At 66.7% G+C, this 15,835-nt stretch overlaps 2 protein-coding genes across 2 annotated transcripts; both read left to right on the forward strand.

The window, feature by feature from the left end:
• The first annotated feature begins 29 nt into the window (after positions 1 to 29).
• NEU1 (neuraminidase 1) lies at positions 30 to 6,150 on the forward strand. Its single transcript, XM_073326947.1, is given in 7 exon segments — positions 30 to 227; positions 1,474 to 1,666; positions 2,021 to 2,193; positions 2,195 to 2,284; positions 4,959 to 5,141; positions 5,296 to 5,515; positions 5,743 to 6,150. Coding segments are annotated over 7 exon segments (1,188 nt in total). The 5' UTR covers positions 30 to 122; the 3' UTR covers positions 5,967 to 6,150.
• Positions 6,151 to 7,378: 1,228 nt separating this feature from the next.
• On the forward strand, positions 7,379 to 11,448 carry ATP6V1G2 (ATPase H+ transporting V1 subunit G2). Its single transcript, XM_073326939.1, has 3 exons — positions 7,379 to 7,493; positions 8,558 to 8,658; positions 10,871 to 11,448. Exons 1-3 carry the CDS (start codon positions 7,412 to 7,414, stop codon positions 11,042 to 11,044), a joined length of 357 nt encoding a protein of 118 aa, XP_073183040.1. The 5' UTR covers positions 7,379 to 7,411; the 3' UTR covers positions 11,045 to 11,448.
• The last annotated feature ends 4,387 nt before the right edge of the window (positions 11,449 to 15,835 follow it).

Below are 15,835 nucleotides of genomic sequence, written 5' to 3' on the forward strand. Positions count from 1 at the left end.
GTATCCAGGCGGTCCCCTCAGCCAATCACGTGCCTCGGCTTTGAGTCATGTGACTACCCCCCCCCGCTACAGTGTAACCAGCGGCGCAGGCGGCGGGTTAAAGGGGCCGCGACCCACGGGCCATGGGGCGCCCCCGGGCCCTGCCCCTCGCGGGGCTGCTGCTGCTGGGGCTCTGCGGGGCCCGGGCGCTGCCCGCCCCCGGGGCCTGGACGGGATCCGCGGAGCAGGTACGTGTCCTCCCTCTGCCCCCCCAGGATCGGCCCCCCATCAGCCCCTGCGCTCTCCCTCGGCCCCCCATCAGCCCCTGCGCTCTCCCTCTGCCCCCCCCAGGATCGGCCCCCCTCTGCCCCCATCAGCCCTTGCGCTCTCCCTCTGCCCCCCCAGGATCGGCCCCCCATCAGCCCCACCAGGATCGGCCCCCCTCTGCCCCCATCAGCCCTTGCGCTCTCCCTCTGCCCCCCCCCCCCCGATCAGCCCCTGCACTTCTCCTCTCCCCCCCTGGGATCGGCCCCCCATCAGTCCCCCCCGAGATCGGGGCCCCTCTGACTCCCCGGTCAGCCCCTGCGCTCCCCCTCAGCCCCCTCCCGGGATCGACACCCGCACCTCATCCCGCCTTTTCCCTGCCCCCCCCCCCGTAGAGCCCCCGTCTGACCCCATCCCGCCCAGACTCTATGCTTGCCCCATACAGCCCTGTTTGCCCCCTCCCACTCCTCCCCTCTGCCACCCTACCCGGGAACGGCCCCTCTGCCCCCCAGCACCTGGGTACAGCCCCCCCACCCAGGTAGGGCCCCCCGGAACCTCATCACCCCCTCAGCCCCCCAAAACTTGGGTACAGCCGCCCCCTCTGTCCTCCCCGGGATCTCGGTAGCCTCCACACAGTTACAGCCCCCCAGCGGCCCCAAACCAGGTACGGCCCCTGTGCCTCACCATCTAGGTTCTCCTCCCCCCACACCAGTACCTGCCCCCCTCACACACACCCAGGTACTGCCACGAGGTGCCGCCCCACCTGACCCCCACAGCCGGGTACAGCCCCTCGGTACCCCCCACCCCGCCCAGGTGTCAGAGTGGAAGCCAGGTTAGTCTGTATCCGCAAAAACAACCAGGAGTCCTTGGGGCACCTTAGCGACGAACACGCTGATTTGCCCACGAAAGCTTGTGCCCAGATAAATTCCTTCAGCTCCAAGGTGCCCCAAGGACTCCTCGTCCCAGGTCCGGCCCGCCCAGGTCCGGCCCCCGGTGCCGTGTCCCGCCACGCGTTTGTCCCGTGGTTGGGGACTGGAAACGGAGCCTTCCCCATTCCCTGTAACGGGGGCCTCAGTTCCCCCGTGGGGCATCCGGGCCAGCCCTGACTGCCAGGGAGAGCCCCAGGGCCTGGCCCCCGGCTGCCCCCCGCCCTCTGCAGCCCAGGGGCAATGGGGCAGCCCTGACTGCCCGGGGAGCCTGTAACTCTTTGGCCCCTGTTGCTCTGGGCAGGTCAGTCCCCTGATCACCCTGGAGCAGCTGCTGTGGGTGAGTGGCCGGGAGATCGGGGAGGTGGATACGTACAGGGTCCCCCTGATCGCGGCGACGCCCCGCGGCTCTCTCCTGGCCTTCGCTGAAGCCCGGAAATCATCCTCGTCGGACTCGGGGGCCAAATTCATCGCCCTGCGGCGCTCCACGGACGGAGGTGTGTGCGGAGAGAGAGCGGGGCTGCGGGTCGGGAGTGAGGGGCACCAGCAGAGCAGGGGGGAGCCCAGGGGGCTGCGGGTTGGGAGTGAGGGGCACCGGCAGAGCTGGGGGCTGCAGGTCGGGAGTGAGGGGCACCGGCGGAGCAGGGGGGAGCCCAGGGGGCTGCGGGTTGGGAGTGAGGGGCACCGGCGGAGCAGGGGGGAGCCCAGGGGGCTGCGGGTCGGGAGTGAGGGGCATCGGCAGAGCTGGGGGCTGCGGGTCGGGAGTGAGGGGCATCGGCGGAGCAGGGGGGAGCCCAGGGGGCTGCGGGTCGGGAGTGAGGGGCATCGGCAGAGCTGTCTCTCTCGCCCAGGCGCGACATGGTCCCCCAGCTCGTTCATCGTGGACGACGGGACGCAGGTGGATGGGCTGAACCTGGGGGCCGTGGCCGTGGACCGGGCGAACGGCTCCGTGTTCGTGTTCTACGCATTCTGCATCCACCAGCCGCAGCCCTGCATCTCCAGCACCATGCTCATTCGCAGCTTGGGACGACGGCCTGTCCTGGAGCCGCCCCCGCAACCTCTCCCAGGAGATTGGCCTGGACAGGTTTGCCCCAGGGCCCGGGCTCGGCATCCAGGTGGGCACTCGGGGAGCTGCCCCAATTTCTGTCATGGTGTTCTACTCGGCTGTGCCCCCACCCCAGAGCCAGCCGCATCTTTGCGCTGGGAAAGGGTGTGACATTCCCCTCGTGTTATCCGGACCAGTGATCTGCTAGGTCACTCCAATCTTTGACTCTGGGAGCCAGCCTTACCCTGCTCTGCTGCGAGAACCCCCACTCCTGGGCTGTCCACATACAGCCTTTGGCATGTAAGCTGCTCCCGGCTACTTACAAGCGAATGACACTAGCCAATATCTCTGGTCCCAGATATGACCCTAGGAACCTCTGTCTTGGAGTGCCAGTTATGCCCGCTGGACGCTGCAAGCGTCTATAAATTCATGAATTTAACAAAGAAATTGATACGTACCAGGCTTGTTCTCCCAAGGGGAGGCTCTGACAGGCTTCAAACTGAACACATGGCTTCCAGTAGACTAAACAAACAGATTTATTAACTATAAAGATACATTTTAAGTGATTATAGGTCAAAGCACAACCAGTCAGATTTGGACAAATGGAATAAAAGCAAAACACATTCTAAGCTGAGCTGAACACTTTCAATGCCCTTCAAGACTGAGAGGCTTCTCACCGCAGGTTGGCTGGTTGCTCTTCAGCCAGGCTCTCCCCTTTGATCAGCGCTTCAGTCGTTTGGAGGGGGTGGTGTCTGTAGATGTAGGTGGAAGAGAGCGAGCATGGCAAAATGTCTCTCCCTTGTATCATGTCCTTTCTTTCCTCCTAAACAACAAGGAGTCCGGTGGCACCTTAAAGACCAACAGATGTGTTTGGGCAGAAGCTTTCGTGGGTAAAAAACCCACTTCTTCAGATGCACGGTGTGAAAATTACAGATACAGGCATAAATATACTGACACGTGAAGAGAAGGGAGTTACCTTCCCAGTGGAGAACCAGTGCTGACAGGGCCAATTTGGTCAGGGTGGGTGTGGTCCACTCCCAATAATTGATGAGGAGGGGTCAATACACAGAGAGGCGAAATAGCTTTTGCAGTGAGCCAGCCACGCCCAGGCCCTGTTCCAGCCCAGACTGATACTCTGAGATAGCGCGTCTGCAGTTTCTCTTTGAAGTCTGTTTCTGAAGTTTTTTTTGTTCAATTATGGCTACGTTTAAACCTATACCAGAAACCCACTGACCGCTATCTTACCTACATGCCTCCAGCTTCCATCCACGACACACCACAGGATCCCTTGTCTACAGCCAAGCCCTAAGATACACCCGCCTTTGCTCCAACCCCTCAGGCAGAGACAAACACCTACCTGATCTCTATCAAGCGTTCTTACAACTACAATACCCACCTGGGGAAGTCAGGAAACAGATTGACAGAGCGAGATGGGTACTCAGAAGTCACCTACTACAGGACAGGCCCAACAAGAAAAATCGCAGTGGCCATCACATACAGCCCCCAACTAACACCTCTCCAGCACGTCATCAACGATCTACAACCTATCCTGGAAAACGATCCCTCACACTCCCAGACCTTGGGAGACAGGCCAGTCCTCGCTTACGGACAGCCCCCAACCTGAAGCAAATACTCACTACACAGCACAGAAACACTAACCTAGGAACCAATCCTGCAACAAACCCCGTTGCCTACTCTGTCCCCATATCTATTCAGGGGGCACCGTCAGAGGACCAGTCACATCAGCCACACTATCAGGGGCTCGTTCACCTGCACATCCACCAATGTGATCTATGCCATCCTGGGCCAGCAATGCCCCTCTGCCATGTACATTGGCCAAACCGGACAGTCCCCACGTAAAAGAATACTTGGATTGGGGGAGGGATAGCTCAGTGGTTTGAGCATTGGCCTGCTAAATCCAGGGTTGTGAGTTCAATCCTTGAGGGGGCCATTTAGGGATCTGGGGTGAAAATTGGGCATTTGCTCCTGCTTTGAGCAGGGCGTTGGACTAGATGACCTCCGAGGTCCCTTCCAACCCTGATAGTCTATGATACACATCGGCCATCAGGAATGGTAACCTAGAAAAGCCAGTAGGAGAGCACGTCAACCTCCCTGGACATTCAATAACCTGGTTAAAAGTAGCCATCCTTGAACACCGGCCTCCTCCTTGTTTTTGAGGATACAGACTAACATGGCTACCCCCCGCTACTTCTTTCCTCTTGGCTTTGCCCCCAACCCCAGAGTCGGGTGAGCAGGACCTCATCGTACTCCCAAGCTGCCCAGAGGAAGGGGGTGTCTCCCTCGAGGGTCTCACGCATTCTTCTGTTGCTGCCTAGGCCGGTGTCCTTTGCTCCCGCATTAAGCCACGAGGACACGCTTTCAGCCTCATAACTACATACAGGAAATTACAACCTGTAACCTCCCTAGAACAGAGACTGGAGCCACCATGCTCCGCGCATCGTGAGCCTTCCAGAGACACCCGGCCTGGCAAACTTTGCCTTGGGTACACCACGATCATTTTAGAGAGATGAACATGGAGGTGGAGGGTGTCCCCCCAAGGTACAGAGCGTCACAAGGGGTCCCCGGGTAACCAGCCTCCCCCACCCCACCCCACCCCAGAGCCAGCCGCATGTCAGCATAGGGGGCGGGGTCCCTGGATAACCAGCCCCTGCCCCACCCCAGAGGGGCCGCATCTTGGCTGGGGGGATGGTGACTCTGCCCCCTCTCTCCTTGCACGGCCTCAGAAACGCTACGAGCCCTACACGGGGCGTCTGATCATCTGTGGCCACAGGACGCTCGACCTGGACGGGATTTACTGCCTGCTGAGTGACGACCACGGCGAGACCTGGCGCCTGGGGGGGGCCCTGCGCGGGATCCCCTACGGGCATCCCAAGTTACCCCACGACTTCAACCCCGACGAGTGCCAGGTGAGCAGGATGGGACCCAGGCGTCCGGGACAGGTGCCCCCGCAGCTCCCAGTGCCCAGACGGGGAGGGGATGGGACCCAGGCGCCCATGGCGAGTGGGTGGCAGGGTGGAAGGAACCCAGGCATCCAGGTTAACCTCCCCCTCCCCCCCACAGCCCTACGAGCTGCCGGACGGGTCGCTGGTGATCAACGCCCGGAACCAGAACTTCTACCACTGCCCCTGCCGCATCGTGGCCCGGAGCTGGGACGCCGGCGAGACCCTCCCGCCCGAGGCCGTGACCTTTGACCCCACCCTGGTGGACCCTGCCGTGGCGGCCGGAGCCGTGGTCACCGGCGGGCTGGTCTTCTTCAGCAACCCGGCCAATGCCACCCACCGTGCGTGGGGGGGGGGCAGAGATGGGGGAGGGATCGGGGGGCAGAGCTGGGGGGGGTCCCTGTGGGGTGCGTGAGCTGCAGGGGGTTGGCTGTAGGGGGCAGATGGGGCATGTGGCGGGGCGCATGGGGAGGGAGGGCAGGGGCCTGCATTGGGGGAGCTGCGCAGGGGGGTGGGGGGCACATGAGGGCTCCGAGCGTCTCACCCACTTTTCTTCCCCCCCCCCCAGGCCTGAATCTGACCCTGCGCTGGAGTTGGGCCAAGGACACCTCCTTGTGGCAGCACCCCCTGCAGGTCTGGGCGGGGCCCAGCGGCTACTCCTCCCTGGACGTCATGGAGCCGGGGGACCCCCGCAGGGAGCCCCCCACCCTCTACCTCATCTACGAGAAGGGGCGGAACCAGTCCATTGAGAGCATCTCATTGGTCAAGATCAGCCTCTCCGGGAGCCTCTGACCCCCACCGCCCCCTCCCCCCCACTCCCTGGCCCCAGACAGCACTGAGACTCCTGGGGGTCCCTACCTCACTCCCAGCCTGGCCCCAGGAGCGCGGGAGGGGGAGGGAATCGGCCCTTAACCCTGGAATCAAAGGGGAGCTAACGACCCACGGAGCAATAAAGGAAACAAAATTTCCCCCACGAGTCTCTGGCCGGCTGAAATAATTATAAGGGGGCTGCGGGTCGGGAGTGAGGGGCACCGGCAGGGCCGGGCTGGCAGGGGGCTGCGGGTCGGGAGTGAGGGGCACCGGCAGGGCTGGGCTGGCAGGGGGCTGCGGGTCGGGAGTGAGGGGCACCGGCAGGGCCGGGCTGGCAGGGCTGTGGGTCGGGAGGGGGGTGACACGGAGTACCCAGGCGATGCTCTGGAACTGCTCCCCATGAAGCTGGGCAGGATTCTGGGGGAGTCCCCTCTCGGGGAGCAGCCTGTCTGCAGGACACACAGCTCCCCCGGCTCCACCTTCCTGGGTCTGACCTCGGAGCATTCAGCCTCCTCTGCCCCTCCGTGCGCTTCCCCCAGCGAGTCCATCCAGGCGGGGTCCTGGGGGGGGCAGAGGGTCCTGCCCCCCAACTCCGCAGTCAGACGGGACTCTCAGCCAGCCAGTAAAACAGGTTTATTAGACGACAGGGACATGGTTTAACACAGAGCTTGCAGGTGCAGAGAACGGGACCCCTCAGCTGGGTCCATTTTGGGGGGCAGTGAGCCAGACAACCCCGTCTGCCCTTCACTCCATGTCCCAGCCAGCCCCAAACTGAAACTCCCTCCAGCCCCTCCTCCTCTGGGCTTTGTCCCTTTCCTGGGCCAGGAGGTCACCTGATTCCTTTGTTCTCCAACCCTTCAGCTCTCACCTTGCAGGGGGGAAGGGCCCAGGCCATCAGTGGCCAGGAAACAGGGTGTCGGCCATTCTCTGTGTCCAGACCCCTGCACACACCGGCCCTCTAGGGCTCTGCAACGATCATACACCCTTACCCCACCCCCTAGAGACTTAAGAACTGCCTAGGGGAAACTGAGGCACCCCCACAATATTCAGAGGAAACATTAAGAACAGTCCCACTTCGTCACGGGGGGGGGGCACCGGCAGAGCTGGGGGGGGCAGGGGGCTGCGGGTCAGGAGTGAGGGGCACCGGCAGAGCTGGGGGTGGCAGGGGGCTGCGGGTCGGGAGTGAGGGGCACCGGCAGGGCTAGGGGGGGCCAGAGCTGGGGGTGGCAGGGGGCTGCGGGTCGGGAGTGAGGGGCACCGGCAGAGCTGGGGGGGCAGGGGGCTGCGGGTCGGGAGTGAGGGGCACCGGCAGGGCTGGGGGGGGCCAGAGCTGGGGGTGGCAGGGGGCTGCGGGTCGGGAGGGGGGAGCACACGTGCGGGGGGGCGCTAGGACCCAGCCCCCCCCCGGTACCCAGCGCAGCCCGGCCATGGCGAGCCAGTCGCAGGGAATCCAGCAGCTGCTGCAGGCGGAGAAGCGGGCGGCCGAGAAGGTGGCAGAAGCCCGAAAACGTGAGAGCCGGGAGGGGTGGGGGGCGGGAGGGGATGGGGGGGTGGGATCTGGAGGGGGGATGGGTTCTGGAGCAGGAGGGATGGGGATGGGGGGTGGTGAGGGGGGGAAGAGGGGATGGGGGTGGGGAGATCTGGAGGGGGAGCGATGAGGGATGCTGAGGGGGGGAAAGGGGATGGGGTGGTGGGATCTGGAGGGGGAGGATGGGGGGTGGTGAGGGGGGGAAGAGGGGATGGGGGTGGGGAGATCTGGAGGGGGAGCGATGAGGGGGTGAGGAGAGGATGGGGGGATGGGTTCTGGAGCAGGAGGGATGGGGGTGGGGGGTGGGGAGGGGGGGAAGAGGGGATGGGGGTGGGGAGATCTGGAGGGGGAGCGATGAGGGATGCTGAGGGGGGGAAAGGGGATGGGGTGATGGGTTCTGGAGGGGGAGCGATGGGGGGGTGAGGAGAGGATGGGGGGATGGGTTCTGGAGCAGGGGGGATGGGGGATGCTGAGGGGGGAAGAGGGGGAGGGGATGGGGGCGGTGGGATCAGGACGGTGGGTGGAAGAGCATGGGGGGATGGGTTCTGGAGGGGGAGGGATGGGGGCTATGGGGTGCGGAGGGGGGAGAGGATGGGGGATATGGCCACAGGGCAGGGGGTCTGATCTGATGGGGCTGGGGGTCCAGGGGTGGAGTGGGAGGGGCTGTTGGTGGAGTCTGGCTGTAGGGGGGAGGTTGGGGGGATAAGGGGGGGCAGTTGACGGGCACAGGGGAGAAGCGATACTTGGGGGTCGGGTGACGAGGGGACAGGGTCTGGAGTGGGGTTTGGTAGCAGGGAGGGGGGAAGTCCTGGGGCAGGGGGCACAGCTGGGGGGAGCAGACGTTGGGGTGGAGACCCCACAGAATCCCCCCTGGGTTTGGGGGCATCGAGGAAGGGTCCCCCGATACCAAGGACGGGGCCTGGGAGCCTGGACAGATGAGGATGGAGAGCCCGGACTCCTGGGTTCCCTCCCTGCTCGGGGAGGGGGCTCTTGTAGCTGGGTGGGGGGTGCCAGCCCGGACTCCTGGGTTCTCTGTCGCCCCCAGGGAAGGCCCGGCGGCTGAGGCAGGCGAAAGAGGAGGCGCAGGTGGAGATCGAGGGGTACCGGCTGGAGCGGGAGCGGGATTTCCAGCAGAAGCAGCAGGCGGTGAGAGGGGGTGCGGAGAAGTGGGGTCAGGGGGAGGGGTTGGCTGTTGGGGGGTAGGTTTGGGGCAGGATCAGGGCGGGGTTGGGGGGATTGGTGGCTTGGAGGGGTCGGGGGCATGGGAGGCGAGGTGGGGGGGCAGTGGTGGTGGTCAGGGGGCAGTGGGGCAGTTGGAGGGTGGGGGGATATTGCAGAGGTCTCCGCCCCGGTCTCACCCCCGTCTCCCGCAGGCGCTGGGCCCCCGGGGGCTGCGGGGGGTCGGGGGCAGGGGATTGGGGGGTCTCCGCCCGGTCTCACCCCCGTCTCCTGCAGGCGCTGGGCTCCCGGGGGCTGCGGGGGGTCGGGGGCAGGGGATTGGGGGGTCTCCGCCCGGTCTCACCCCCGTCTCCTGCAGGCGCTGGGCTCCCGGGGGCTGCGGGGGGTCGGGGGCAGGGGATTGGGGGGTCTCCGCCCGGACTCACCCACCTCTCCTGCAGGCGCTGGGCTCCCGGGGGCTGCGGGGGGTCGGGGGGCTGTGGGGGGTCGGGGGGCAGGGGATTGGGGGGTCTCCGCCCGGTCTCACCCCCGTCTCCTGCAGGCGCTGGGCTCCCGGGGGCTGCGGGGGGTCGGGGGCAGGGGATTGGGGGGTCTCCGCCCGGACTCACCCACCTCTCCTGCAGGCGCTGGGCTCCCGGGGGCTGTGGGGGGTCGGGGGGTCGGGGGCAGGGGATTGGGGGGTCTCCGCCCGGTCTCACCCCCGTCTCCCGCAGGCGCTGGGCTCCCGGGGGCGGCGGGGGAGGTTGGGGGGCTGCGGGGGGTCGGGGACAGGGGATTGGGGGGTCTCCGCCCGGTCTCACCCCCCTCTCCTGCAGGCGCTGGGCTCCCGGGGGCGGCAGGGGAGGTTGGGGGGCTGCGGGGGGTCGGGGGGCTGTGGGGGGTCGGGGGGCAGGGGATTGGGGGGTCTCCGCCCGGTCTCACCCCCCTCTCCTGCAGGCGCTGGGCTCCCGGGGGCGGCGGGGGAGGTCGGGGGGCTGCGGGGGGTCGGGGGCAGGGGATTGGGGGGTCTCCGCCCGGTCTCACCCCCCTCTCCTGCAGGCGCTGGGCTCCCGGGGGCGGCGGGGGAGGTCGGGGGGCTGCGGGGGGTCGGGGCAGGGGATTGGGGGGTCTCCGCCCGGTCTCACCCCCCTCTCCTGCAGGCGCTGGGCTCCCGGGGGCGGCGGGGGAGGTTGGGGGGCTGCGGGGGGTCGGGGGGCTGTGGGGGGTCGGGGGGCAGGGGATTGGGGGGTCTCCGCCCGGTCTCACCCCCCTCTCCTGCAGGCGCTGGGCTCCCGGGGGCGGTGGGGGAGGTTGGGGGGCTGCGGGGGGTCGGGGGCAGGGGATTGGGGGGTCTCCGCCCGGTCTCACCCCCCTCTCCTGCAGGCGCTGGGCTCCCGGGGGCGGCGGGGGAGGTCGGGGGGCTGCGGGGGGTCGGGGGCAGGGGATTGGGGGGTCTCCGCCCGGTCTCACCCCCGTCTCCCGCAGGCGCTGGGCTCCCGGGGGCGGCGGGGGAGGTTGGGGGGCTGCGGGGGGTCGGGGGCAGGGGATTGGGGGGTCTCCGCCCGGTCTCACCCCCGTCTCCCGCAGGCGCTGGGCTCCCGGGGGCGGCGGGGGAGGTCGGGGGGCTGCGGGGGGTCGGGGGCAGGGGATTGGGGGGTCTCCGCCCGGTCTCACCCCCCTCCCCTGCAGGCGCTGGGCTCCCGGGGGCGGTGGGGGAGGTTGGGGGGCTGCGGGGGGTCGGGGGCAGGGGATTGGGGGGTCTCCGCCCGGTCTCACCCCCGTCTCCCGCAGGCGCTGGGCTCCCGGGGGCGGCGGGGGAGGTTGGGGGGCTGCGGGGGGTCGGGGGCAGGGGATTGGGGGGTCTCCGCCCGGTCTCACCCCCGTCTCCCGCAGGCGCTGGGCTCCCGGGGGCGGCGGGGGAGGTCAGGGGGCTGCGGGGGGTCGGGGGCAGGGGATTGGGGGGTCTCCGCCCGGTCTCACCCCCGTCTCCCGCAGGCGCTGGGCTCCCGGGGGCGGCGGGGGAGGTTGGGGGGCTGCGGGGGGTCGGGGGGCAGGGGATTGGGGGGTCTCCGCCCGGTCTCACCCCCGTCTCCCGCAGGCGCTGGGCTCCCGGGGGCGGCGGGGGAGGTCGGGGGGCTGCGGGGGGTCGGGGGCAGGGGATTGGGGGGTCTCCGCCCGGTCTCACCCCCCTCTCCCGCAGGCGCTGGGCTCCCGGGGCCACGTGTGCGCGGAGGTGGAGTTGCAGACGCGCCGGCGGGTCCAGGCCATGCAGGGGGGCCAGGCCCAGGGCAAGGAGCGGGTCCTTCGCCAGCTGCTGGGCCTGGTGTGCGCCGTGCACCCCCAGCTGCACCCCAATTACCGCCTGGCCGCCTAGGGGCTGCCCCATTCCCCCCAGCTCTGCCCCCTGTCCCAAGCTCCACCCCAATTACTGCCTGGCTGCCTAGGGGCTGCCCCATGGACCCCTCAGCTCCACCCTCTGCCCCCCGGCTCTGTCCCCTGCTCCCCAGCTGCACCCCAACCGGGGGCGCAGAGCTCCCTACCCCGTGCCCCCCCCCGAGAGCTCTTGTGGGTGTGCCCTGATCCCTAATGGACTGATTGCCCCCTGAACCCTTAAACCCGTCCCCTCCAGCTGTACCCCAAATATCCCAGCTGTCCCCCCAAACTGTCCCATCCAGCTGTACCCCCAGCCCCTCCCCACCAGCTGTCCCCCTATATCCCAACCCCGCATGTCTCCTGCACTGATTGTGCCCGTGAAATGTGAATAAACGGTGACCAGTGGAGAGAGCCTCGTTATTTCAGTGTGGGGTGGGGCAGGACACCTGGGTTCTATCCCAACTCTGGGAGGGGCATGGGGTCTATTGCATTCAAGCAACTGGCTCTGGGGTGAGGCGTGGGGGGCTGGTTATATGGGGAGCCCTCACCCGGCACTGAGCTGCGGCTGGCTCTGGGGTGAGGCGCGGGGGGCTGCTTTTATGGGGAGCCCTCGCCTGGCCCTCAGCTGCGGCTGGCTCTGGGGTGGGGCGCGGGGGCTGGTTATAGGGGGAGCCCTCGCCCGGCGCTGAGCTGCAGCTGGCTCTGGGGTGGAGCGCGGGGGCTGGTTATAGGGGGAGCCCTCGCCTGGCCCTCAGCTGCGGCTGGCTCTGGGGTGGGGCGTGGGGGCTGGTTATAGGGGGAGCCCTCGCCCGGCGCTGAGCTGCGGCTGGCTCTGGGGTGGGGCGCGGGGGCTGGTTATAGGGGGAGCCCTCGCCCGGCCCTGAGCTGCAGCTGGCTCTGGGGTGGGGCGCGGGGGCTGGTTATAGGGGGAGCCCTCGCCCGGCCCTGAGCTGCAGCTGGCTCTGGGGTGGGGCGCGGGGGCTGGTTATAGGGGGAGCCCTCGCCCGGCCCTGAGCTGCGGCTGGCTCTGGGGTGGGGCGCGGGGGCTGGTTATAGGGGGAGCCCTCGCCCGGCGCTGAGCTGCGGCTGGCTCTGGGGTGGGGCGCGGGGGCTGGTTATAGGGGGAGCCCTCGCCCGGCCCTGAGCTGCGGCTGGCTCTGGGGTGGGGCGCGGGGGCTGGTTATAGGGGGAGCCCTCGCCCGGCCCTGAGCTGCAGCTGGCTCTGGGGTGGGGCGCGGGGGCTGGTTATAGGGGGAGCCCTCGCCCGGCCCTGAGCTGCGGCTGGCTCTGGGGTGGGGCGCGGGGGCTGGTTATAGGGGGAGCCCTCGCCCGGCGCTGAGCTGCAGCTGGCTCTGGGGTGGGGCGCGGGGGCTGGTTATAGGGGGAGCCCTCGCCCGGCCCTGAGCTGCAGCTGGCTCTGGGGTGGGGCGCGGGGGCTGGTTATAGGGGGAGCCCTCGCCCGGCCCTGAGCTGCGGCTGGCTCTGGGGTGGGGCGCGGGGGCTGGTTATAGGGGGAGCCCTCGCCCGGCGCTGAGCTGCAGCTGGCTCTGGGGTGGGGCGCGGGGGCTGGTTATAGGGGGAGCCCTCGCCTGGGCCTGAGCTGAGGCTGGCTCTGGGGTGGGGCGCGGGGGCTGGTTATAGGGGGAGCGCTCGCCCGGCGCTGAACTGCGGCCGGCTCAGGGTGCAGCAGAGGGGGTTCACTTTGACGATAGCGACCATCCTTTCTCCCCTCTCGTTCTCCTGCCCCCCCAACCCATCTTTCCGGGCCCTTCTCGCCAACCCCGCCCCTCGCACTGTGGTTTGACTGGCTGCACCTGGTGAGCAGGAGGCGGCTGGGCTCTGGGCACCCCAACTTCCGCTGCCTCCCATTGAGCTCAGGGTGGCACCGGGTCCAGGGGTGCAGCCAGCAGGTTGCGTCCTTCCCTGCCACAGTGTTTGCAGCCACTTTGCCCCTCTGCCTGCTCCCGGGTACCAGCCCCTCTCCAAGGGGGGCTGGGGCAGCGTGGGCAAAGCCCTGTCCAACCGTCGCTGCAGTGCAAACCCCTGACTCTGCAGTTCGAACCCCAGCCCCGGTATTTCACCAGGACCGATCGTGTTTGCACGACTGTCCATACGACCACCCCCTTCCGCTGGTCAGGCTTTGGGAGGCTCTGTACCAGGCCTCTCTCTCACCAACGCGCACAGTCCCGCAGAACTCACCGCCCCCACTGCCCCGGATCAGCTCACTGCCAGGCGTGCAACTTGGGGCCGCGTGGCAGTTTGAGCCCCCAGATTGGTGATCTCACATCATAAAAAATTCATACTTTTTCTCAACGACTTGGGAGAAAACATCAGAGCGTGATGGACAAAACGTGCCGACGACCCAAACCCCGGGAGAGCGGGAACCGGTGAAGAGACAGGGCCCGGATCCCGAGCGGTCCGGTGGGTCGCAGGGGAGCTGGGCCGGAGCCAACAATCTGCGTGTCAACCCGGCTCCGTGTCAACGTCTCCCTCGAGCAGAGCGTGGCGGCTGCAGGGCCAGGCTGGGGGAAGCGGCACAGGCCGAGGGACGTGCTGGCTGCCACTTTCCACGGCCTCCATTGGCCCGGAACGGCGAACCTGCGGCCAGTGGGAGCTGTGATCGGCCGAACCTGCGGACGCGGCAGGTAAACAAACCGGCCCAGCCTGCCAGCGATTTCCCTGATAGGCCGCGTGCCAAAGGCTGCCGATCCCCGGTCTGAAGGAAGGCCATCAGCTGCCGTTTGGAGGCAGTTATGCACAATACTGAAGATCTCTTTCTAAATTGGCCTGCAGCTTTCGCCACATATTGCTTTCCCCACAGTGCCTGGCACCCCGAAAGTTAGCATTGGTGTTGCCTGCACAGAGTCTCAGTGGGAGAAAATCCCATACCAGGGAGCAGGTTTTGGTCCTGTTTGTTCGACGCATCCCCACTAAGTGTAACAGAGGAACACTCGTCCGACTCACGCCGCACTTCTTCAGTGGGTAAAGGAGCTAGGACGTCGCAAACAATTGCCTCAGATTTTGTGCCAGCAGATGAAAACTTAGGCTGGCAATTTCGTAATTATTTGTGAGGTACGGTGAGCGGACTGGAAACCCTGTCCGTGCCGGACTGAGTGGGCAGCAAACACCCCCTTGCTGCCAAAACCTTTTTCCGCTTCTGTGTCTTGCCTCAGAAGAAACCCGGAAATGGTTGGAGATAAACAAGTTTCTCGGCGTCTCTGTGTTTCTTGCTCTGGAGCTGCATTTCGGCCGCCGTGATCAATGGAGCCACGTGTTCCACACGTCTCGTGGACCCCTGGGCTGTCGGCCGGTGCCGAAGGGCCTTTCGTTAAAAACTTGAACTGCTTTTGGAGGTCTTCGTTAAAATGACACAGCCGTTCCGGAGACATTTTTCTAGCCAAGGCAAACTACTGCTTCTTCTAGGGACACAAAAGAACCAAAGCAACACGGGCAGCAACCGCAGCTGGTGATGGAAGGGAGCTGCCAGCTGGGCGACGGAGCGGCAGCCGCTTGCTGGTGACGCCTAGCTCCGAAGACAGCGCCCAGGCCCGCCGCAGCGCAGAAGTCAGGGCAGCGCGGTGACCACTGGCTCAGCCCAGCGTCTGAACACAGCGGGCTCAGGGCGACTTTCGGCTACCACAAAATGTGCAATTAACGCCCCCTCCCAGGCTAGGCAAACCCTGGAGCTGGGACGAGACGACCCTGCTGCTTTCAGCCTGCAGCTCGGCGAGCCAGCAACCATCAGCGTTCGCCAGTCAGATCGGGCGGACGCTGACAAGCCATTTAGCCAGGTGCCCGTCGCTGACGCGGGTTCCCACCTTCTCGGCGCTGGCCGTGTGCCGAACGGACAGGGAAATGAACCCGCGCGGCGACCCAGCAGGTTGCTCGCAGCCGTCTGCGTTGAGCCTGGCAGTAAGGAGGGCTCAGATGCCGGGGTGGTAATACCAGGCCAGGCTGACGTCTCCGCTCTGCCGTGTGGCCGGAGAGCGGGTGCTCCTGCCGGGGGGCCAGCCAGCGCTGCCGGCGCAAGTCGGGGACCTGTGCCCAGTTTGGGCCAAAGAGTCGGGACGGCTGGGTCAGAGCTGGAGAAGGGGACTGTGCTCCCCCTCACTACAGGGAACATGGCATTATGTGGGCGTGGCCAGAAGGGGGTGCGGCATCACATGGGGTGTGGCCAGAAGCGTGCATGGCATAACAGGGCATGGCCAGAGGGGATGTGGCATCACGGGGTGTGGCCAGAGGGGACCGAGGCCTCATGGGGGACGTGGCCAGAGGGGAGCATGGCATCACGGGGGTGTGGCCAGGGAGAAGTGTGGCTTCATGGGGGACGTGGCCAGAGGGGAGCATGGCACCACGGGGGTGTGGCCAGGGAGAAGCGTGGCATCATAGGGGCGTGGCCAGAGGGGAGCATGGCATCACGGGGGTGTGGCCAGGGAGAAGTGTGGCCTCATGGGGGACGTGGCCAGAGGGGAGCATGGCATCACAGGGGTGTGGACAGGGAGAAGCGTGGCATCATAGGGGCGTGGCCAGAGGGGAGCATGGCATCATGGGGGTGTGGCCAGGGAGAAGCGTGGCATCATGGGGGCGTGGCCAGAGGGGAGCGTGGCATCACGGGGTTGTGGCCAGAGGGGAGCGTGCCCTCAAGGGGGCGTGGCCAGAGGGGAGCATGACATCACAAAGACGTGGCCGGGGGGGGGAGCGTGGCCTCAAGGGGCTGTGGTCAGAGGGGGACATATCATTATGGTGACCATGGCCACAGGGCAGCGTGGCAACATGGAGGGCTGCCCCCCCC

The sequence above is a fragment of the Lepidochelys kempii genome, unplaced genomic scaffold (assembly GCF_965140265.1).
Source record: "Lepidochelys kempii isolate rLepKem1 unplaced genomic scaffold, rLepKem1.hap2 scaffold_182, whole genome shotgun sequence".
Classification (NCBI taxonomy): Eukaryota; Metazoa; Chordata; order Testudines; family Cheloniidae; genus Lepidochelys; species Lepidochelys kempii.